At 42.9% G+C, this 24689-nt stretch overlaps 1 protein-coding gene across 4 annotated transcripts in view; it reads left to right on the top strand.

Annotated features, from left to right (window-relative positions):
- The window catches only part of FSTL4 (follistatin like 4), a 236482-nt gene that overhangs the window by 189365 nt on the left and 22428 nt on the right, over positions 1 to 24689 (top strand). For all 4 annotated transcript variants that reach the window (XM_080400455.1, XM_080400452.1, XM_080400454.1 and 1 more), the window contains exons 7-8: positions 4677 to 4843; positions 18171 to 18291. In XM_080400455.1, the coding sequence (XP_080256581.1) occupies positions 4677 to 4843; positions 18171 to 18291 (288 nt within the window). The remainder of the gene's footprint in view (positions 1 to 4676; positions 4844 to 18170; positions 18292 to 24689) is intronic.

Consider the following 24689-nt stretch of genomic DNA (forward strand, 5'->3'; position numbering starts at 1 on the left):
AGAGGCAGTTGCTCCGTATTCTGATTTAGCAACGCAAGATATCCGTAAACAAATGTAACAATGATGAAAGGTGGCAACAATGCATTCAAAAGTCTATTTTCTTTAGATTTAAGGGAAAAGATCTAATTAATGATATTAAGCACTTTTAAAAGTGTGAAATCTGTTTCTGTATGTAGTGTAGCATGAGCGAAGGCAGGCAGGCAGCCAGCATTTACTATGTAAATTACCTCCACACAGTGCTAAATCAATGAGTTTTTCTCCATAGATGCTCATTCCACGTTGCTCCCTATAATGACCTCAATTATACATGTCTCATTGTGAAATTATGATTGCCTTTGGCGGGCTCCAAATGACAGCAGAGAAAAAGATTTCCATGATAAAACAGCACAACAAGTAATACCTGCTGGCATTAGTATGCACGGCTTGCAGGGGTGCAGTGCAACTTCAGCTTAGCACCTGGAGAAATAAAATGGGAGCGGAGGACGGTCCGAGGAAAATGTTCGACAACATCTTGACATTTTTAAGCAGAAAATTAATTAGTCAGACTTCGCATTCTCACGTGTCACCGTGGGACCTGGTGTTGCAACGACTGTAACATAAGAAGAGCTACGCCTGGGTCACCGAAGGTGCACAGCACTTCACGGCCTCTCTCAGGCTGAATATAGCGGAGAGAAAAGGTGTCAGAGACAGGCAGAGCGATCCTTCCCCTGGATCACCTCTTGGCAGTGACAAGAGCCCCACGGGGAGTGATCCCTCACCCTCCAGAATGGGGGAGATGGCTTTGAAGATGGCACGGCCCTAATTCCTGAAGCCACACGGTTTTCAGGCACTGAGCTGCTGCCGTCGCCAAAGGGGATGGTGCAGCGTCCTGGCCACCTCTTCCCTACCCCGGCTCTGTGCTATGCTTGGTGCAGCACTTGATGAAACATCGCTCCCGGACCTCTGATACACAGACAGGGCTACACCCATTCCTTCTTAAAGGTGGTTATTACAAAGGCTTTACCCCTGTCTTGAACTATGAAAAGTTGAGTCAAAAATGATAGCATCCGCTTCTCTGATGATAGCATCCCTCTGATGGCAGAGGAGTTGGCAGGAACTGGGTTTTTTCATTTCCATCTGGAACAGACTGTCAAGTTGCTTCAACTGAAAGAGGAGGACTGGGTTTGACATGACTTGATAAATATGATCGGCTAGGACTGATACTGGCTGAATCTATTGAATATAGAAAGCTGTTTTGCATGCATCATCCTGCAGAATTTCCAAAGGAACATAAAATGGCTTGATTTTAGGACCAAATTCCATTCCAGCCTGTGTTTTGCAAGCGAGTGCACTTTGAATATTACCCATTTGTTCTGCTCGGTTTTATACATGTGGTAAAAATCCTTTTCTCTCCTAACAGTGTTCAATACTGAATCTAGAGGCTCTACAAAAAAATCATTATGGTGGCTTGAATAATTTGTAGACATAATCCAACTAGCATCGGTGCGTCTGAACTCTATAAATTAAGTACAAGATTCTGAGTTTTTTAAAAGATTTTTAAAAAGCCCACCCCTTGCATCCTTTTAGGGGATCTCTCTTTCCTCCCCAGTACACCTGGTTGTGTAAGGACGTCTTTTCTATTGATAACAATAAAGCAATGACTAAAGCCATGCACAATAACCCTGTATTAGTAGAAAGGCTTATAGATGTTAATAAGATGCCCTCAAATGTACTGGTAATAAGATGCTCTCAAACATACTCCATAGAAACACTCAAAAAAGGAGTGTGTTTGTATTGTTAAAGTGGTCTGTACTAATTAAATGCTTTAAGATTAAAAGTTATCTTTTGGCCTGATATGGTTCATCCAAGAATGGCAGCTATGGAAGGCGTCTTCTTAATTAAAAGTTAATGTATTTCTCATTACTGGGCTTCTAAAATGTAAAACCGAAGCCTCTTCAGCTGTCATTTGGAATATGGGCAGGGAGCCTTAAATTCTGCTGCAACAAAATACTCAAAAACTGTTACTGAAGAGGAGGCTGATGGGAGCCCAGCGTGAGCCAGGGAGCTCAAGGCAGTGTGAGAAACAGCAGAGGAAATTAAGGAAAAAAGCAGTAAGATGAAAAAAAAACAATTCTCTTGTAAATGAATGACCCTCTATTTCATTTCTCCTCCAGAAAAGATGTCCTCATTAGCCTTACTCCATACTACCAATTATTGTAATTATCAGTTTTTTATCCTGTCAAGTGCACTCCAAATATTTTATTCATAAAAGGGAACTCTCTTTTGTGCAGAAAATAACTATGTTGTTAGACCCTATGTGCTGTTTACATGCTTCAGGCAGCTGGATGAGGGTGCTGGGATGGGAGATCACCACTGCTGTGGGCCACTGTCCCTGGTCCTCAGTTGCCACCTCTCCGATCTGCTCCAGCACATACCTGAGGGCAGTGGGATTTAATGATGTCTTGTCTGTTCCTGGCGTTGCCACTGACCTGCTCAGTGACCTTGGCTGGGTGATGTTCTTTCCGTCCCAATCTTCCTCTGTCTCCCCCTTTGGATTTTAAGGTTTCAAGTGCAGAAGTTGCTTGATGATCTGACTGGGTTGGGCCCTCTTCTCGTGTAATGCCTGTGGGAGCCAGCACAACCCAAGTAACAGCAGTGAGTTGGTCAAACAATCTGATTTTTTATTAACTATCTTATCAAAACTGTAGCTACCGTTTCTTTCAAACAGCTCCTCCTCTTTCTAAAATAGCGCTAGGAATATCAGATGGGATGTGCAATGCCGTATGGATCTTTGCAGCCCAAAGTCAGCCTCAGATCTGCAGTGGCAAATGCAGTTTGTGGGACATTCAATGACGTTCTTGCTCAGGTGGAAGAAGTGGGGAGGGGAAGGATGCAGGGCGCTTCGGGTCTTGCTGCACACGCGAGTTTAGCACCAAGTGTTCACAATCTGTTGCCAGAGCAGAGCAGTGATGTGAGTCCTTCCAGGCTTCCCAAGGCTACCGAAACAGGCTGAATATTTCAGTGATCAGAGTTAACAGATTCACTACTTGAGAGATGTAATTTTTCAGTTAGACAGTATGTGAAGAGATGGAAAATGCTTGCAAAAGTAGATACTGGGCTCTCTTTATTCATGCATTTCCATAGTGCAAGCCCCATAAATGAGCGCAAGATTTTCCCACCAAACCTGTTAACTTTTTAAGGCAAAACCACGTCTTAAGCTGTGAACTGACATGATAAAAGTGAGTATTTCGATTCACTGAAAGTCGTCGCTTCTTCAGAAGGCTGGAAGAAAGTGCACGTAGAATTTAGGTCTAACCAACACAGATAAGTAAGCGATACGCAGATCTTGTGTGGGTCGTAACAACAGAGGCGAGAAGCAAGCAAGCAGGATGGAGAGTGATTTTTCCAGCTGATGGGAGGATGACACCTGACCCCGTATGTCATTTTCTAGTGTCAGCACTGCTTGAAGTAGTTTTTCCTGAAGCATATGGCCGTGGGTGAGGCAGCATCGGTCACTTTGATCCCTGTCTTACCGCAGTGGACGTGAGGAATGAGGGGTCTTGGGGCCAGGAGAGGGTGTTTCATTCTGCAGTTCATGTTTCTGAGTTGGTTGAAGCAATGTAATGCCAAAGTGCTGTGAACATTCCCTGTTCATCTCAATGGGCCATTCCCTTGAAAGACCAGTTTTCAGCATTTATATGCAATATAGTTTCAAGGCTTCCTTATTGCAGAGCCTGCGAATGACAGTAAGCAAAAAACATCATGTGAATGATAAAATTGGGAATGCGGGAGCTTTGACAATGTGGCCTGATTGCCCTCTTGCTGGCTCACTGCTGCTGAAATGTTTAATAACGACAGTCTGCACCTACGGTAATTCTGATATCAGATGTCTTGCCTATGCGTGTGGTCACACATGGCAAAATGTGCAGGCGCGTCATGTGAGCATGGGCCAGAAGGAATTCATGTGATGTGGTGTAGTATCAGAGATGTTGATGTGGTTTCCAGTAAGGCCTGCTGCCTCAGGTGTTTCTTTTGTGTGGTATATATAAGTCAAAATAATTGTTTTTTAAAAATTTTAAGTAAAATATGAGAAAGCTTCTTACTCCGTCTTAGAAGAACATTGTATCTCAGGCGCACTATGTGACAGCATTTGGCAAAGGAGTTTTCATGCTTGATTATTTCCAATATTAGGGCAATTCAAAAATGGGTTTATTTATATTTCAGTGGCAACAATCTTACCTTAATTCTGCTTCTTCAGGGAAAGAGCCTGACTCCTTCTCATGCCTTTTCAAAGGACCTTGGAGAAGACCTCTAGAGAAAGAAGCCCAGGTGGTCTCAAGCAGGAGAGTCTTTGCTTGTCCCCCTGTTGCTGAGTGCTTTGTAGACTTAACTTTTGAGCCAGGCTGGCCAGAAGACCCATCATTATGGGACCAGTGTCCCTAATGCCTACTACAACTACTACTAGATCCCTAAGGAAAACGATGCATCAAGTTTCATTGTGGCAGATTCCATTTCTACGTGTCTCACTTGGCTTTAGTGTTTAGGATGTTTTTTATAGCGTGGATAATCCACCTCCTTGCCAAAATCCTTCAGAAGTAATTCCTGAACGAGGAAGAAGGAAAGCAGGGACGGGGCAGAAGGGGAACAGCTTCTCTTGGTACTATTTGGTGTTATTCCTGTTTTGTTGCCTTTTGCAGAAGTGGTCCAGCTGAGCCTGCCAGAGGACCAGAAGATCAGTGTTACCACCATCACAGTGGGCCTGAGCACTGTTCTGACGTGCAACATCCGCGGGGCGCTGCGGCCTCCCATCATCTGGAAGCGCAACGGTGTCATCCTCAACTTCCTCGACTTGGAGGACATCAACGTAAGTCCTGAGTTACCCTTGTCATTTTCTTTTTAGGGCATTGAATACGACTTCATTTAACAGGTGATAGTTTTAAGGGAATAAGTTGTATCTTGTTATTATTATGGAAAACTGGAAGCTGGCCTGATATTTTGTTTTTATGTGAATACGCCTCAGGAATAAAAGTGAAACAACGTACATGCAGCTGAGAGCAGGGGTACCTGGAATACGATGCTATGAAATTAAAGCTCAGTACTGTAATAACCCAGCACTTCAACAGCACTGGTGCTTCACCCCTTGTCGCTCATTTAGTTTGGTGCAACCTGTGATCCACGGACAGCAGCCCTGGAAACCTGGGGGACAGTAGCTCTGCAGACTGTTAACTCCTCGGGGATCTCTCTCCTACTACAAAGAAGCAGGTTCATCGAGAGCATGAAACAATACATTTATGGTTGGCAATGAAATCTCTATCTAAATCAAGTAATACATTTTTATCTCTATTCCTCCCGTTTCACTTGCCTTTCAGCCAATTCTTGTCTTTCATTCCTCGGCTGAGGTTTCTGATGAGCATTTTTAAAAGGGGTTATTCAGCCGGGTGTGGCAGCACTCTCACGGGAAGATGAATCTGCTTCAATTCACAGTGCTGGTCTGATATGTGAGTCAGTTGGTAGTAAAGACAGTACCTGAATAATGGTATAAACCTACTCGTTTGTTTAACAACATTTAATTATGGAGATAGTGGAGAGTAATGTACAAAAAATACGGTGTGTATTTCATTTCTCTTTGCATTAAAGTGCACACTAAATCAGGTTTTATTTTAATTACACTACAGCAAGAGTTGATTTATATTTTTGTTGAGTTCTTGTTAATTTGATAACCACTCAGTTCAGAGTTACAGTCAATACTGTAGCTCCCAAAATAGTTGTGTATCCAGGATTGCTGAAATGTGAAAAATCTTTGGTTTACTTTTCTGAATAATTACATGAAAATTACAGCACATGGGACAGAAGTATGCACTGCAACTCAGTATGTTATTTGTTGGTTCTACCTTAGCAGGAAAATCATGTGCACTACATATAGGTGATTACTGTGTGCACAAACTCAGCAGTTAAAACCATCTAAACATTCTTTTCTCTTCATCAAAGCAAGTATTACCTTTTAAAAATGCATTTCTTGTCACCATTTGGAGCATGACATTGAAGTGCAACTTGAAACCAGCGAACGTCCCACTGCAGGATTGGTGCGGGACCATACAGGAACCGTAAGGAGGACGCGCAGCCCGAAGCCAGTGTACCTGACCAGATTTCTTATAGACATCCACCAGCGCCAGGATTAGGATAATGGCCTTTGGGTCACTGGCACTAAAAATACATGGGAACCTGTCAAGCTGCGATGTGCAAAGTCAGGCGTTCGCGGCTGTAGTCAGGGCATGGCGCAGCGCGCCGTGCAGGTGGTTGACCTGGCAGCTTACCGCCTGTACCTCCTTGTGCAAATCAGAACAGATCTATTTCCTGGCACAGATTAAGCTTAGTAAAGATTACACGTGCTGCCAGTGTGCTTAGTTTAATCTGTAGTGAGCAACTTCAACAGCTTTTGTGTGATCGGAGTCTAGGAAGAGCCTTTTCTTTGGGCGGTTATATTCACTGGACAGGTATGAGACGTGGGTTTAGGGTCAGATTTTGTTGGGCTCAGGGCTGAGCTGGGCTTAGAAGCGAGATTCAGCTGTTTGGAAATCCTGTGTCCACACACTCTGGAGGCTCAAGAATTAGATTTTTTTGGGCCAAAAATAATGAAAATTATAAGTATTTATCTTGCCTTTATGAAATTTTGGTTATGGTCACGTTAATCTTAAAAGATTAAAGTTCATGTGTGAACTGGACACAAAATGACAGTCCAGGAATTCAAGTAGAAACACATCCTTGAAGGACAGATAGCATGTGGCTCTGAGGCTTCATTTGCAAATCCTGCTATGTCAAATAGAGTTTTGAGGAGTACATTTTCAGGCTGAAATGCCAGTTCCTCCCTAATTTAGTGCTGCCCCAAGTGGATTTCTGGTTTACTTAGAAGTAATACTCTTTCTCATTGGTTATTTAATGTTAACAGAAAAAATTATGTCCTTGCGCATAAACTGACTGGTTCCTGAATGATTCAACATGCCCATGGACAGTACCATGCCATACAGCAGGAAAAAAAAAATTACTTTTTGATCTGTTTGAACAAGTATGTCTCTGAGAAACTATATCAAAAGAGCACTCCGAGATTCTTACAGGGAGGAAAGCCAGGATTTGTGCCTCAGTTTTAATGTTTCACCTGTCAGTTTATGGCCTCTATCACCTTGTCATATAACACCTGCAACTAGCTCACATCAACTTTTTTTTAATCTAATAAACACCTCCACACCTTTTTTATTTTTAAATGAACGATAAAGTTTTTTATGTTCTCTGTATATCCCTGCCATCTGTATTCTGGGCTGGTTACTTGAGGTGACAGAATTTGGCCATTACCATCTTTTCTTTTCCCTAATCTGTCGGACCCTTGAGCTCAGGTTGTCCCCTCTCCGGTGACCAAGGATGGGCACCTGCATGTCTGAAGCACTTGTTGGTAGCAGGGATGAAGAGATGGTCCTTCAGCTGGTAAATCCAGTCTTTTTATTTAGATTAATGACACGTTTTGCAAGTCCGGTACACGTGGAACATGAGCCGCGTTCATCTGCAGCGTGAACACACTTGTGCTTGGGGCGGATCCTTGCGTGTGCCATGGCAGTAGCATCAGCATTTGCTTTGGGGTTTGCGGTGTGAGGGCACGGGCAGCCGTGCGGGCTCAGCGCTGTGGGGTGGGCTGGCTGGCAGCAGGTGGTTCAAAGCTTCACCCTTCCATGGGTACGGAAACTCACATTAAACAATAATCTATTTAAAGGCATTGACAGCAAGAAAGTAAAGGGAGCGTGCTTAATGCACTTGAAGTCAGTTAATTAAATTACTTCAGTTTTCTTTTAGTATGCCTCAAGCAGAAACTCGATTGCGTTTCTGCTTTTCACAATAAGGTTAGCAATTTGGCTAATTGGAAGTGCAACAGGAGATTAGTTGTACCTTTTAAACTTCAAGAAAATCCTCCCTGCTCCTGGCACAATGGTAATCACATACAAAACCTACAGGATATTCACACACTCAGAAAAATCCTCGTATTATATTTCAATTAGGTTATTTCTCTTCTAAATGCTAATTCAAGAAATCAGATGACGATAGAAGCCTGACTCTGGAAAAAACAGAATCCTTCCAGCCAGGGGTGAGAGCAGCACGGGAGAGGCACTGCTGAAAAGTCCTTCGTGACTTTATTACTCTCCAGATTGGTGACAAATGTGAAGTGGGAAGGTTGACTGTGTTCCAGATTAATAGTAGAAGTGACAAAGTTGGTCAACAAAAACCTAGATAATCCTAAATTTGCGTAGAACTGAAAGGTTGAAGATTGCTATAAAGCCTCGTTGTTTAAGTGTATTACTTAAATCATTTTTATGTGATATCTTGATTGGCAGCAAAATATGAATGATTTATCATTGCATTCTTAATCAGAAGCTTTCATAAGCAACACAGTAATAATTTGTCTTGTCCTGTCTTTGAAGAACTTGTTAAAGAGTTGTCACATAGCTATTGCAAAAGAGCCATCTTAGTGGTACATGCAATTAAATATTTCTGGCAAACACTTAAGATTGCTTTTAGCATAAAAATATTATTTAACCATAAATTACCCATCCACATTATTTATTGATTAGAAGTCCCTTTGCAGCTATACTTTTTAAAAGTCACGTCAGCTTTTCTCATGCAGAAAATAACTATAATGTAGCTGAAACTGATAAGACTGTGATAGCTATAAATCGATTTCTGACTACAAATAGTGAAGTGGTTAAAATGTGTCATCTTTCAAAATAATACACTTTTGCCCCCTAGGAACAAGCAGTAAGTTTTACCAAATACATGATTATGAAAGCATTCCTCAATTTGAAAATATAATAAAATCCTCCTGGAGTCAAATGTATTTATACAATATTTATAGGATATTGTTTCACATGATTTGATGTTATTTCCAGAGAAACATACATAAATTTATAAACAAAATCTATAAACAAAAGTTATTCCATGAGAAGCAATGGAGAAGCGAATATTACCATAAGAAAACAAATGTTACAGAATACAGGTAGATAAGATTTGGTGAATTACCAACTGTAATGCAGGTAGCTATAATATAAATTCATGCGTGTCTTTCATTATTCATTTTATATTAATCTGTACACTTTAACTCATATCTGCATTCAATCATTAGTTCAAAAATAAGCTTTTCATAAACAGATGGTTGAAATGCAAGTTAATTCATTTCTACTGATTCCAGGTAGGATAGCATGTCCTTGTTCTCCCAAAAAATCCCATCCAAGGACAAGCACAGAACTCCAGGGTCAAGTCCCACATGGTGGAAAGCACACCAGGGGATTAAAGGCAGGGGGGTGAGAGCGCTTTGCAGCTACTTTATGACTTGTCTTTCTCCTTCTTTTATGAAAAATCAGTAATTGCCATTAAAAAGTGTGCTCCCAGGAGTTAAAAAATGGAGCATATAGTTTGTTGGCTATTGTCGCTTGTACCTATCAGTCAGCTTATCTTGCACTAAGTACACTGAGAAGTGCCTGGCAAGATGTCCACGTGCCAAGTTCTCAAAGAGGTCTGGAATGTTCCTGTCCAGCGTCATGCGCTGTATGACGGTGTCAGGAAATCACACGGGCTGACAGGCAAGGCAGGTTGAAGCTGCGATGAGCCAGGTCCGGGGAGAAGCTGTTCTCCATGAGGACGAGCCCGCGGTGCGGGAGCTCAGCCTTCCTGCTAAGGCTCGCCCCGTTCCCGTGCATCTCCTCCGCCGTTGCCTCCTGCCAAGGGAAGGAAGCTCGGTGGTGAGACCTCTGATCTCGCCTTCAGCCGTTCCTGCCTTTGACATGGCCTCGGGAAGAAAGTTTGGGGGTTGCTGAGTGGGTTCCTGTCCTCACCCAGGACCCCAGAGGCACCTGAGATGTGTAGGCTGAGCTCAGATGTGTAAGTCCATGCTTGGAGAAAAAAGAGTGATTCTCTTCTCCAAGTAGGTTTTCCTCCCCCCCATGCAACTCTGTGTACCTTACTCTGGCTGAACCCAAGGCTGCCTCCATCTCTGCCCACCGAACCTCTGCCAGGTCCACGGTGCAGATCATGCTGAAGTGGCAGAAGTGGACTCGGGGGGTGCAGACCACTTTCTGAATGGTTCAGTGCTCATATTGCACATCTGCCACCTCCTTGTACGTCTCGTGGCTCTTATCTGTGCCTACCTGCCTTTAATCCACACTGCAGGTATATTTGTGCAAATACCTATTTTCCATATATAACATTTGAAACCCCAAGCAAACGGCCAACATTTAAAGTGCTAGTCACTTGGATTAGTCTTCTCATTAAAACGGGTTGTGTGAGGGCAATATATTCCTGTTGATGGTTTTAATGTAGTTTCTCTGTTAAATAATAAAAAGATCATCCGTGAATAACCCCACTTAATACTGTGCTAATAGAAATCGGGCCGTTAAAATGATGAAACCTTCTGTCACCCTAGATGCTGCAGTAATATCATGATGGGATTAAATTTCAGGAAGTTGCATGTTTAGAGCCAAGTTTTTTCTCTTTCAAATCAAAGTTTATGAAATGACACAGTGCTTATAGTATCTCTTTGTAGGCTCCAAAATAGAAGTTTAGTGGAAAATTAATATTTACAGTACTTTCAGTATATATAGGCTCTCACTTTGCTATAATGAAGATCACAGAACTTGTATCCACCTGTGCCTTGACTAAAATAGCTCTTTTTTGGGTCACAGACCAAAGTTTGTAGGTAATTATTGCAAATGCAGAAATGCCTTCATGGAGACAATAGAGTTGTTCACCTGGTCCTAAATAGCCGGTGGAGTGTAAGGCTTCGCCTTCCTAAACAGCCCATTTGGGGTGAGGCAGATGTTACTCTGGGGTGGTTTTGGTTTGCTTGGATGTTTTGAGATCCATAGAGCACTACCCTGTGAAATCTTTAAGAAACCTGAAATTAGGTGTAAATCTCCTATAGATGAATTGCGGTACTCCGTCTGGATGTTACAGCAGAAAAGCAGGACTACGAATGCAGCCTGAATCTTGTACAAATGAGCAAGAGGAAAGGAGTGCGCCCATCTGCTGTGAAGTATTAAGGCGCCTAGAATGGCACGCTTAAAAAAATGCATTAGGAAAAAATTGAGAGTGAGATGAATTAGACTCTGAAATCAGTTGTACTCTCCTGTAGCTGTTCTGACTCTTGCAACTGATAATTGAATTACAGACCAAAATCCATGAATTCCAGTTATCTGCCTCTCCACTGTAGGGAGAAAGTTGGAGTTTATGAATACAGTTTCCTCCCAAGATTGGTACTTACCTGTTCAGTCATGGTCTTTGCATTTCTCTGAAATGTCTAGTAGATCCAACTAACAGAAGCATTTCACTAAATCCCTGGTATGCTAATTCCTCCCTTCTAATAGCTCCAGCAAGAAGACCTACCATTGATTTTCCTCACTGTATTGTCTCTTGAGTTTCTCAGTGTATAAAAGCCATCCATTTTTACCTATTGTAATAATTGCACAACTATCTAAAAAGTTTATTTCCATATGTTCAAGCCAAAAACTTTTTTGGCTTACCAGCAAAGTCTTATGTTGTGCTGAATTCTTTGAGCAGAAAAACAAGAAAAGATAAATTAACACCCCATCAGGCAGTGTTTGCAATAGTTTTCTGGCATTTGCTTAAGGCTGAATTTTTCTCCATGTAAATTACTAAAGTGATAGCATGTGTAAAACCAAGAACAAATAATATTAATGAAGCATAAGTTCTCAGCTTGTCTCTGCAAATGAATTATTAAAAGCACCAAAGAAAGTGATTTAAGAGCCCATGACTAATTTAGTTTTTATTATTTTTATATGAATCCCTCATGAATCTATTGTAAAAAAGATCAGAGACATTTGATTAGTGAGGAGAAATAATTTTCAAAATGATAGCCATTGTTGTAGATTTTGCATAATAACAGTCTCATTAAACGCTTGGGTACATTTTGTTTTAAACTTCTGTAAACATTATCAGAGAGAGATTTCCAGGACTCTGATCAGGCAAGCTTTTTTTAACGTGAACTAGTTAATACATTTTCGTTGGTGTGCTAGTTATTGTGAAATCGTGCTGATGTTTGTCTAGTGGAAAACCAGTGACACCAGCTAGCCCCCCAGTGCTGTGACTGGTTTTGTCGGTAGGCACTGATGCCACAGGGGGAAGGCTCCCAGCTCCCCTGGGCTTGGTGGAAAGGGCTGGAAGGGAAGGGTTTAAAAGTGAAGTGAAAGAAAAAAAATAATCTTAAAAAAAACCCCTTTCTTATTTAGAAAGAAATCCCAGCTACCGGTGGGATTCTCCTAAGAAGAAACCACTCGGGGAACTCCATTCCCTCTGTCGTTATTTCTGCTATGAACACTCTTAAACTGGTGAGGGGGTACCGGCTGTCTTGGGGACCCACCCCCAGTGTCTGTTAGGAGCAGTCATTATCTCACTGGAGTGGTTTAAAATCACTGTTTGGGTTTAAAACCGCAGGGGCTGGGCAGAGCAGCCGCCCGCGCGGTGTGTACCCTGTGATGCCAAGCTGCGGCGTGACCTGTGCCAGCGCTTGCCGAGAGCGGGGGAGATCGTCTGGGTTTGTGTCACTGGGACTTGGGTTTCTGTTCCTTCTTCCTATTTATAGTGATCAGGCAAGTATCTTTTTTTCTCAGGTAACTGAAAGTTATCCTGAAAATTAATAAGGCTGAACCTACTCTATGCTAATTGAAAATTCCTGGAAAACAAGAGACTTTGCCAAAAGAGTTTTAAATGTTTCAATTCTGGGTTGGAACAACCTCAGGATGTGTTAGAAAGCTTCATGGTAAAGCACCTGAAATGGGCAAATAAGACGAGCAGGCATCGCCCCGTACCCCCGGCATCTCCCCGTACCCCCGGCATCGCCCCGTACCCCCGGCATCGCCGCCAGCACAGCAGCCCGGGGTGGGTCCCCTCCACCGGCTGTGTTCCCGGGTGTCAGAGCCGGAGATTTGTGACATTACAATCACATATTGGATTTCACTTGAGGCAGAACGTGAACGAGATTTACAAGCAATATGCAATGTTTTACACATTTCTAAGCACAGTGTCTCCAAGCCGCGGCAGATTGCTTGACCAGGGAACGCATTAGTAAGGGAGGAATGGGATAAATAAATATGAAAAATCTTCTGTTTGGAGAGACTGATGTCTTGAGTAATCAGTAGTGATGGAAAGGAAATACAATAATAATTAAAAAAAAAAAAGTACATATCCATTTTCTAGGATCTTTTTTGTTATTTTTTGAAATTGACTGGATGCAGTAGCAACTTTTTTTTTTTTTTTTTTTGGGATAACCGAGCTGTTACCAATCTAAAATGCACGGTCTTGCATTTTTTTAATCTTGAAAAGTTAAAACATATTCTGAGGTCACTTAATCAGTTGTTTATTTGAAGGGTAACTGCAAGACATAAAAGAAGCTCATGAAGGGTAGAGAACTTTTTATTCAGAAAAGGGAGAGAAAACGTGAAACAAACTGCTGGAGAAGGCAGTTTATCATCTGCCAGTAGTCGACCTTATCAATTATGAGAAATTATAAGCATAGCTTGCTGCATTATTATTTTTTAGCCAGAACGCGTAGCATCATTTTATCATGAAACTCATAAAATAGAGGTGATGAACACCTTATCCTCATCTGGCCACTTTGATGCAAGGCTTATCAGTTTGGGCGGGTAGAATGGTTTCTGCCTCTATTTTCATCATTCCTGTTTCTTCCTCTTCACAAGAAAATTCACCTTGGGTGGTCAATGAGGAAACCCATGTCTCAGGTGTTACTTCTTTGCCTTTCTCCTGGTTGCCTGTTGTTTTTCATGGGATGATAGTTGTCGGGGTCACCGTTGGGCATTGCTGGGGGGAGGAGCAGGGCAGTCCCAGCTCCTGAGGGGTGGGCAGCACGCATGGAGACTCCTGGGCAGCCCTGGGATCCTCTGCTTTAAAATTGGGATCATTTTAGGGTGAGAGAATTAAGTTAAGTCCATTTTATGGATGTTTATGGTTCCCTCTGACGGCTTCAAGGCTCAGAGTGGCTTGGAAACATGGTTTTGCAAGTAAAAGCCTCTGAAAAACGTCAAAGGATGTGCAAGACAGCAGGGCTGGGGAAGGGGCTGGAGCACAGGTCCTGTGAGGGGCGGCTGAGGGGACTAGGGGTGCTCAGCCTGGAGAAAAGGAGGCTCAGGGGGACCTTCTTGCTCCCTACAACTGCGTGACAGGAGGTTGTGGTGAGGTGGGGGTCAGTCTCTCTTCCAGATCACAAGCAACAGCACAAGAGGAAATGGCCTCAGGTTGCACCAGTGAAGGTTTAGATGGGAGAGCAGAAAAAAATTCCTCACCAAAAGCATTACCAAGCAGTGGCACAGGCTGCCCGGGCAGGCGGTGGGGTCACCATCCCTGGGGATATTTAAAAGGCACGTAGATGTGGCACTTAGGGCCATGGTTTTGTGGTGGGCTTGGCGGTGCTGGGTTAATGGTTGGACTTACTGATCTTAAAGGTCTTTTACAACCTAAACAATTCTATGGTTCTGTGAAATGTTTCCTCTGCCTTTTTCCAGTGTGAATTCTTCCCATCCCCTCTCCCCACCCCATCCTCCCCCCGGCCAGTTCTCCCAGCAAGCTTATGTGGGCGTGTTTGGATGGGGGGATGGAGCTCAGACCCTGAGCCTCTAGAAATGTTTTGTGCTGAACAGGTTCTGAGAACTTTTGTTCAAAGAGTTCCCACTTGCCTGATGCACGCTTTTGAGAGGCAAGAAGTCCTCGTTGCCCTGCAGTTCCCTCTCAGCTTGATAAAGTTGTGTGCAGCACTGCGGTGTTAGACCCTGCCGAGGACCACTTCCCAGCAAACCCAACCAGCAGCTAAACACACTGCCCATGCTCACTGACCGGTTAGTGCAGTGGCAGCGGCAAGAGATGCACCTGAGCAGCCCCCTAAGAGCTGCCAAAGGTGGAGCAGCACAGAGGGGGGTGGGAAAGAGCCCCCGAGTGCGGGGTCAGCCCACTGCGCAGCAGGGCTCCTGGCCGGGAGGGGTGTAAGATGTAGCGTTAGAAGCTATTAAGCAATCAAAGACTCACCATTTCCTAATGCTCTAGGGCTTGGGTTTTTACAGCGCTTCCAAATATACCCTCATGAAATACACACAGAAAGTGCTTGTGCATAAGAATGTATGCATATATATAAAACGTAACTGTGAAATCCTAATGTACTAATTATATCCACAGGGAAACTCAAGGAGAAACCATGAGCTGCAATAAACACGCCGAGTCATTAATTTGCTAGAGAATTCAGTATTTATTTTTTTTTGTAGCAACAAAAGGTTCAGTATTGAACCTAAATTTCATAATCGCTTTTTCCTTCCCACATCTAATACTGGTCATTCTTAACAATGTTGTAGTCTTATGTGAATTTACTGTGTGTGCACAAGTTCTAACACAGGGCAGATAATTTCCCTATGCCTGACATAAGTGATATGGTGTTAAGCTAAATCATCTTTGATAACCTTCTTTAAGTGCTAAAAGTCAGACAATAGTTTTTTAAAGTCATAAACCATGCTTTTACCAATATAAGCTTCTTTTTACAAGAAAAATGCATTTGGAGAGAAAGAGAATAATACTATAATCTTGCATCAGTTTGTTTTTCAAAGGGTCTTTACTTGTATTAATACATTTATATGTATTGGAAAAAACAGATCGTCCATAAAAAGACAATTATAGAGCACAAACCAAGCATTCATAATATTTTTCTGAGATATCTTAAAGGAAGCAACATACTTAAAACAGAGAAGATTTTATTGTCCTGTTTTTCCACAACTCCGTATAAATCATTCCATAAAAGTACCTATCCTGCTTTTATTGATCTAAACTCAATTTGAGTTACTTTGGGATTAACTTTTTAAAACTGTTATTAAGTTCCCTCTATGCAACCACTTTCTCTATCACATGCAAATATCATTTGAACAGGGCTGATATCTTTTCTATTTGCAGTTGCTCATGCATCTTTGCTTTCTGGCAGGAAAGATCTAGCTGACCAGAAAACAGGCAAAAGCTCAAAATGGGAATTTTTGAGTGGGTATTTGTAATAATGTATTGGGCAGCTTAACCAGCTTATCCCATAGTGTAGATGCTAAATCTGCCTGATACCCAGGGTGGCAGTAATATCTGAGATGCTTTGGCTTATAGAATAACGAATGTCAGGGTCATCTGTGGGTTTACTCTTATTCTTTATAATTGCTCATGCACTGGGGCAGCACATAGCACAGCCAGGGTGGTTATCTCTGTGCCCTCTCCGGTTAAGGTCTGTGCTTTGGGGAGGGTTGCTGCCCTGCTTGTAAACTGTATTGCTGGGTGCTCGCTTCAATCTGCCTTGTAACACGTCTCAAAACTAGGCAAGTTCCCAAACCTTTCTTCCTCCCTGCCAGTGCTGGCCTGCCACTGAGCCACGGAGGGGAAAGGCATGAAGGCATCTCTCTGGTGCCAGACAGAAGTTACTGGAGAAGATTCAGGAGCCAGCAAAATAATGCCAGATCAATCCCATACTGCAAGAGATGGGCTACCTTGTATTTTTTTATTATTTTTTATGGGTGCCAGCTGGCATTGCAAGTCTGCCTCAGAATCGCAGCTTCCTTCAAAAAATGTTCCAAGTGTCCTGGCTGGAAAGGAAGGCTTCGAACTGTAAAGCAGATGCACCCTGAAGAGGCAGGAAATACGAAATATAAGGAGCCCCAGATGGTTTTGGTCAATGATCAAACAACTCTCGCTCATAATTTCTGAGCGCCTGGCAGGGGGTGGCAGCAAGAGCATGGATGAGGATGATTCCCTGTAGCATTGGACCTGCCACGGGCACAGCAGGGAAAGGGAGCGGTGTCAGCACCTCTGTGCATAGATTCCCTTTCTCCACCACAAAGAGACTGGGACCCAAATTCGTGACTCTCAGCCCGCACAGCACATTTGCATTCATTTTTTCTGCCGTCCACCCTGGTAGGTTCGATGGAGTTGTGCTGGAAGACCCTGGCTGTGAGGTTTGCCCCCCTCGCCGCACTGCGGTGCTGCGCTTCCCTTCTGCTCCTCGTGGCCGTGCCGGACAGGGGTGGCAGAGACACGGCTTTGGGTCGGGGCTTTCCCCTGCACCCCTGGCTGCAGGCTGGCTTTCCACCTACACATTGGAAACTTGGAAAAAAAAAAAAAAGGTCCTTGAGTTTTCCAGAGCAAAACCACTCTTCAACACTCACCCTGTTGTACTGGGTTTGTGCCATCCTGATTCTAAGTTGAATTTTACCACATTTCTGCAGTGTAATTCAGCAAAGAGTTTAGCATGCTTCACACGAAGAACTAATTAAAAAATATCATTCTTTAAGCTCATGAACAGCTCGTGAACTGTTTTTCAAATGTATCCTTCTGGGTTTGCATAGAAGTGCAAACGTTCTGGAGCTGCAGAAATCTGAACATTAATGGTGTAACAAGAGAAGCTGCTTTGTATACCCATCAGCGTTGTGGTTCTGTTAACTATAATTTGAAATAAATTCCTAGGCAGGGCGCTTGAACAACACGTTCAAACGCCAAAACCTCTCGACTAACTCATATTCTCCCAATCTATAATCAAAAATTAAAGTAATACAAGAGCAGATCTAGGAAGATGGAGGGGATAAAGGAGGATACTTGTCAAGCAGTTGCAGATCAAACTAAGTTTGTTTGAGAAAATGCTTGTGTTCTTCCTTGTCTCCTGCCTAGGATATTGTCTGAGATAAGTGAGAAACAGTTTCAGTTCTTCCTCATCGAGTCTCAAGGTTACAGTGCATTTTCTAAGAACTGGCATGGATAAAGGAAACCTTAACCCACCCAGAACTTAGCGTTTTATGCAGCTGAGGTTAACGGGTAGATATTAAATTCCGCCATAAATAAAACAGCTGGAGATTGCTGTCTTTTTTATGTGCAAAGAGCGCCTTGTTAGCAACCAGCACAAAAGTTCATGTTCTCAGATGAGTTACTTCGCCTCACTCTTAAATTGCTGCTCATTTTCTCCCTGCATGTTGATTTATGAACTTTAAAACTTACTGTTCAAGGCAAGTTGTGTTCCCAAGCTGCGATGCTATCAAAACCACTGAACAGGTAGTCTCCCTCCATGTGGTGTTTAAAATATTTTTACTAAATAATAAGGCACCTTTCCTGTCTTTTGTTCCGTACAGGATTTTGGAGAAGATGATTCCCTCTACATCACCAAGGTAACAACTATTCACATGGGCAATTACACCTGTCATGCCTACGGCTATGAAGAGCTGTATCAGACCCACATCCTTCAGGTGAATGGTTAGTAAATGGCATATATGACAATCCATGAGAACATTCCTGTAAGCCAAGTTGCGTGTTAATCTCATTCGCACAGAGACATGAAAAGCCACGCACCAAGTTGTCTGTGTGTGAGCGCGAATGCAGCTCGGGGTTTGCTCACTCGTGCTGTATCACACAGGCAATCAAAAAGAAAGGTACCAAGGGGGGGACGTGTATAATTCCCTGTGCTTCAGCAGGTATCCTAGCTGTAGAACACGCTGTCAGTAACGTTTCCGTAGAGTTAAGAGCAGCATTTCAAAGCATCTCTTGGACTAATTACTACTTTTGTCAACAGAAGTGTTGCTTCACTAATTTCTTCTTCCAGAAAATATTCTGGGCTATTTCATGCAACAGATTATTTAAATAAATACAGCACAGTGTTTCCAAAACTAGCTGTCTAACTCCCAGCTATCTATCAGATGACTACCTGGTTGTAGTTACCTTGGTTTGTTGGGGGCTGTTTACATGGGCTAAAGATGTGGCCCGCTGGGTTGCAAAATGAGGGCGAACCATTTTAGGGGTGAGAGAACCGCACGGGTCATATTTCAGCATTCTCATTCCCCTCTGTCCCCCGGACCACGTTTGTGCTTGGTGGAACTTACGTTCAGGTATTTGCTAACTTTCTTCTGACCTCAAACTCAGTCAGTCACAGTTATTTAAAATTCTATTGGCTTAAACCAGCATTTCATCAAGGGGCCAGCCCGCAGAGTGTCCACCTCCCCAGCAGCAGGATCGATGTCCAACTTCAAACCCACACATACATGTGCTAATATGACTGGCAGTATCTCCAGAAGAGGAGACGGGGGAACCCCTTGCACGCTATGGGTAGATTTTGACATACTCTGTGAAATTCAGAAAAATTCAGAAACTTCGTTACAGGGGATACATTATAAGCAAAATGAATATGTAGTTCTTTCTCTAGATGTGCGCAGACCTCTACAAAGGGGAGATCTTTCAGCTGGTAAGAGCAGATAGCTACATACAGGTTAATAGACAGAGGCTGACACGAAGAGAAACAGTAAAAAAAGAATATTTAGGCACTTTAAGAAGTGCCACGGTGGATGTGGGGCTTCTTTGACTGCAGTTCAAGTCTTCTGGACGTGTGTAAGTGCTCCCTACCCACAGCAAGTACCTGGAGGAAAGCATGAAGCATCCAATTGATTTGAATGAAAACTGACTTAATGTTTCTACATAATAATTTGTCATCTTTTGAGATAGTAAAATGTAAAATCTCAGCAATGTGGATAACTAGATTGTGCACGCTGCAGCTGGGAAAATAGGTTTCCTTCCTCAAAGCGCTATTTGTTTGATGAACGACAGTTGAAAGAAAAGCAAGCTAACAACTTAATCCCGTGTATATTATGTGATATATTATGAGGCCTGAATGGAGTTTAGTTGGCAGACAACAATGTAGACTTTATCATCACTGAGAATATAAGGCCCAAAGGCTTTGAAACTAAAATCAGAATAAGAGGAAAGCTAGATGGAGTGTGGGGAGGGGTTGATACGTTTCATACTCATGCCTGCCACTTAGATTTAACTTGTTCTTGAAAGATCCCATTTTCTTTGTAAATGGAAGTTCCACACCACAGCTGCTTGTGTTTTTTCTTACTAGTAGGAGAGAACATTGTGATACCAAAAAACCTGCTACCCATGTTGGCTTTTTAATGTTGCTGTATTGTCACTAAATACTGCAAAAAATGCCATGCATTCTGGTGTCAACCCAGGCTTGCTAGAAAACACCACAGGGTCTAGAAGTCTTTGTCTTGAGGCACCTGATATCCCCACATGGGCCATTAGGCTTTGCAAAACCAGGTGTTTGCAATTCTTGATGGGGCCGGCTGGCTGCCCGTATTACCAAGTTCTCTCCTTTTTTCTACCCGTGTTGTGGCTTCCTCCAGCAACTGATGTTGGGGTGACAGCACCAATGGCAGGACAGTGTTGCCTGCCTTCAGGTGCAGGGGGGGGGACGGGGACGGGACAGGGAGGGTCCTAGGGCAGAGCCCTGCGCAGGAAATCCTTGATGGGTTTTAATAACTTGCAGGAGAAATTGAGGAATTGCTCTTGACAGGAGTAGAGGGAAGAAACTGAGCCAAGCTGAAGTGAGTGAAGATGCCGAGTATCTAAGTATAGTTGATGGGCTCTGTTCTGCACTGGGGATTGTCTCTGTCTGTCTGTATCAAACTAAAAACTCCATCTTCAGCACAGGAGGGTTTTTCTTGCTTTTCTGTATTGGACTAAAATGGTAAGAGAATGTGACAGAACCAAGTCAGCCAGAACTCGGGTGTATCCGCTTGCCTGTCTCCTCCAGGGAGGGACTGATACACTTTTAACATCAAAAACACGGGTTTTTTTTTAATTCTATGAAAACGATAAGATTTTTTTTTTCTTTTTAATAGAGAAAACTCCATGTTTCTCTGTTGGGAAGGAAGAACCATCTGGGTTTATCCCTAACCCTTCCCAAGCTCACTGTCTCTCTGTACAGGCAGGTCCCAATTTTTAGACTGTGTTTCAGTTAATTCAGTGTTTCCAAAGCTGCAGTAACTCTTCCAGTGTCCTTTGATCCTTTTTGTACCACCTGGGTACTGTTCCCACTGAGGCCCATCAGTCCAGCTTACAAAATATTTTCCTTTTATAGCCTTTTTCTCCTTAAAAGAATCTGATTCGAGTTATATGTGCCAGGAAATACAAGGTTAAATAGAAAACTTGGAGCCCAGTTTAAACAAAATGAAAAGTTTCTGGGATTCGGAACTCTACTTGAATATAGACTATTCAAATTTATCAAAAGTTTACCCATAGAAACCCTCTCTTTCATCCCAGTGTTATTGTCGTGGCTGTTCCTTCTCTTGTCCAAGGGAAGGGAATTCATCACGGTCACGTTCCTGCTGGCAGACGGGGTCCTGGCTGATGCTCGTGGCTGTACCGGTGCCACCAGCCCAGCTGCGGGTGTGCAGCACCGTGCCGGGGCCGGTCAGTGTCTGCATTGCCCGCAGCAGCTCCGCGCTGGATGACTCAGCACCGGGCATTGCGCACTTACGGATTTTTTGGCCTAAAGATCCTCTCCCAAGCAGCCTTTCTGAAAGGGAAGAGGGCTGGTTTTGCTCGACTGCTGAACACCATGCAGTGCTTCCCCTTGCATTGGCTGGTTCAGGATAGCACGAACACCACGGGCAGATCCAGATGCTTGTGTTGACAAGCAGAAATGAGAATCCTGTTACACAGAAAACGGGGAGACCACCAGATGAATGCCCTGAACCGCTGGCTCACGTCTTCTGGGCAAGAAGCATAGCGCACACACGTGAAATGCATCCTGCGTGCGACAGTTGATGTGGTAGGTTTGGGTTGAGCTCATCCATCTTAGGGTTGACAGCAGTGGTAGAATGCGTCAGTGTATTTATACAGCTGGCCCTTAATGTCTTCTGAAGAAAAGGATGTGCTGAAAGGCAGCACAAAGTTTAACAATGAGATATTTATCTTGCATGCTGGTATCTTTGATCAGGAGAAGCCAAGAACAGTGGGAAAATTATGTTCTCTCCTACGTATGGATATTGCTTGGGAAGTGTGTACAGCATACACTAACTGTAGGGAGGAAAAGCAATTTATCACTTTCAAGAGGAAAAATAGTTGCTGAGGATAAAGAATCTCATAAAATTGTAATCAACTATGAAAATTGATAGTTTGCAAATCAAGAGACTGCTGAGTGTGGGGCATCATTTTCTGTGGTCTTGCGCTTTGGAAAACATCAGCATAAATCAGAATATTGTATTCCTTGAAAACAGTTTTAAAAAGCCATTCAATCCTCAGCCCAATTATAAGGGTCCAGTAGGACAAATTTTCCAGTAACAGAGAGATGTTTGAAACACGAAAGTTTTCTTAATGTGGCTTTTCAAAACAAAACATATAACGCTGCAAACTCCTTTCAAAATATAAATGGAAAGATTAAAACTTCTCAAGTAAATGATTAATCTATTAATTATTACTAAGCCCTGGAGTATATAGGTTCTATAGCTACAGTGTATGTCTTTGGGGCTTGATACTGCCATCTGTGCTCGTCGTGTGCCTTTATCACCTGAGCTGTTTTATTGTAATGAATTGGTCTGCTCACGGGTAAGGTGCTACTCAGTATGGAGTAGTAGGCAATCTACCCAATCTCATACTTGTTTGAATGCTTCTTTTTTCCTCTTTTGCTTAAGATAATAACATTTTATATTGCCCTTGGCTGCAGACACAGTAATGGTTAGCAATGATATATATTCACCAAGGGAAACAGCAAAGGATAATCCATATATTCCAAAATCTGGAGCTGAAATCTTTGCAAGTGGAAAGTAAAATGTGCTTACTTGGAATGTATTAATTTGTAGCAAGGACAATAACAATGCATTCTGCAGTTTGCTGTTATCACAAGGCAGTTGTGTACAATAATTTAACTGTGCAATGAATTATGTAAGACAAGGGAGAAGAAATAAAAAGTTTAAAAATAGAGGGAGCAGGAAAATTGTAAGAGAGTGGGAATGAAGGTGCAACGCGTTTTTGTAGGTGGAAACAGGCAAAAAAAACCCCTTATTAATCACTCGTGAAAAGACATCTTGCTATAATTTTAAGTTAAGCTAATTTTCATGCTGAATATTGATTCAGTGTCTAGGACCCCTGAGCTACCTCCTGCAGTATAAATCTGTTTTGTTTTTAGCTCTGCAGGTAAAATAATGTGGATTACTTACATGCAGACTAACACGGTGTGAGGCAAAAAACTGAGAGATGCAAGTAAACTCTGCTTTGCAAAGGAGTGCCCAGTTTCTAGGGAGCATGATCGTGGTGGCAGTCATTGGGAGTGCTTACACGAGTGCTCATATGAGGAGGAAAGCCTAAAGCAAAGCATTGTAAAAAAAATACAAGCCAGTGCTGGTTTTGAGAGCATTAAACAGGTGATGTCTGGGATGGGCTTTGTCTGCTTTAAGGGCTGGTGGGTGAGAAAACAACACTAGGCTTGAATTAAAATTGCTCGGGTGCCTTTCATTTGGGAGATGTTAGAGAAGGGCTTGAGCCCAGCTGGGCAGAGCTTCATCTCGCCTGGAGACAGGCAGGTGGCCGTATCCTGGCAGGAGCAGAGCTCTGCACGGGGCATGGGACCTTGCGGGCTTTGCTCCGGAGCTGATTTTCTGCTGGCTGGCTGCAAGCGTGGGCATGCAAGTCTGTCTGACAGAGGCTGGGGCAGCAAACCCCCGGGCAGAGCGGCTCAGCATTGCTTGTGAACTGGAAGAGGCAGGTTGTGCCATCTGGAGAGTTAGGGAGGTACCTGAGGACATGAAGTATTAACTGTCACTTGACTTCACGCAAGTTCGGACATCTAAATTCCTTGGATATTACAAGTTTTTTCCTATGCATGTGTAGGAGACAAGCCATCTCTCATCTATGAGTCTGAGTAAATCATGTAGGCTTTCAGTGGACCTCAGTTCCTAAATCATTTTGTTCTAAAAATGTTACTAGTAGCACGCAAATCATAGGCAAGACAAACACTGAGTGCAGGACCTTCATAAAATTCTGTCGAAGTGAACGAAAATTACTGTCTTTATCCTATCATGCCTGGAGACATTGACTCAGAGAAATTTAAATTAATTTTCCAAGGCACAGACAGAACGAGAAGCTCCTGACTCTGTTACTCCCAGGAATTGACTGGGCACTCTCTTAAATAAGGGGGGGATAGCTCTGACAGCCGCCAGCCGTTTCCAAAAGCAGGGCGCTTGATCTGGCACCTCCCGGAGTCGGGAGGAGCTGCAACCCTGACAGTAATGGGAGGAGGAGGAGGTAAAAAGCTGGTAAATGCTTTTATTTGAGATTTGAAAACTCGATTTAATAAACCAAACCTTGTCTTTTTGGTAACCTCCTGATTAAAAAGCTCTGGGATGGTGTTTTACTCACTGCTCTGCATCTCACCGCTCCTTCTGGAGTTAAGGAAATAGAGGAGGGAGTAAGCCCACACATCCAGTGCAGACCTGGAGTTTGAAGCCATTCCTTTCCTAGAAGTCCTCATTTTTTTGTCTCTTCAGTTGCCCCTAGGTGTTTCCTCTCAGATTACACTTGAACAATCTCTCACTTTTAAAGCTATAAAACACAAGTAGACTTGAGGGCTTTCTGTGGTGGCTGATTTCCTTCCAAGCTGACGACTCGGCTCTGGTTAACACTTGGCAGCTGGTAGGTAAGGCAGAAGTAAAATGCATCTCTCTGGTAAGGCCCATAAAAAAAATAGAAAGATGGAAAATGTATGCTAGTGAATGTAATTTAAAGTATCTCCATATGGGTATGTAGACACATAGCAAGCTGCAGACACAGATTTCATCTTATTCTAAAGCAGCTGTTAGGACAATGTGATTTTGCCAGTC

Source organism: Falco punctatus (assembly GCF_963210335.1).
Source record: "Falco punctatus genome assembly, chromosome: 8".
Taxonomy (NCBI): domain Eukaryota; kingdom Metazoa; phylum Chordata; class Aves; order Falconiformes; family Falconidae; genus Falco; species Falco punctatus.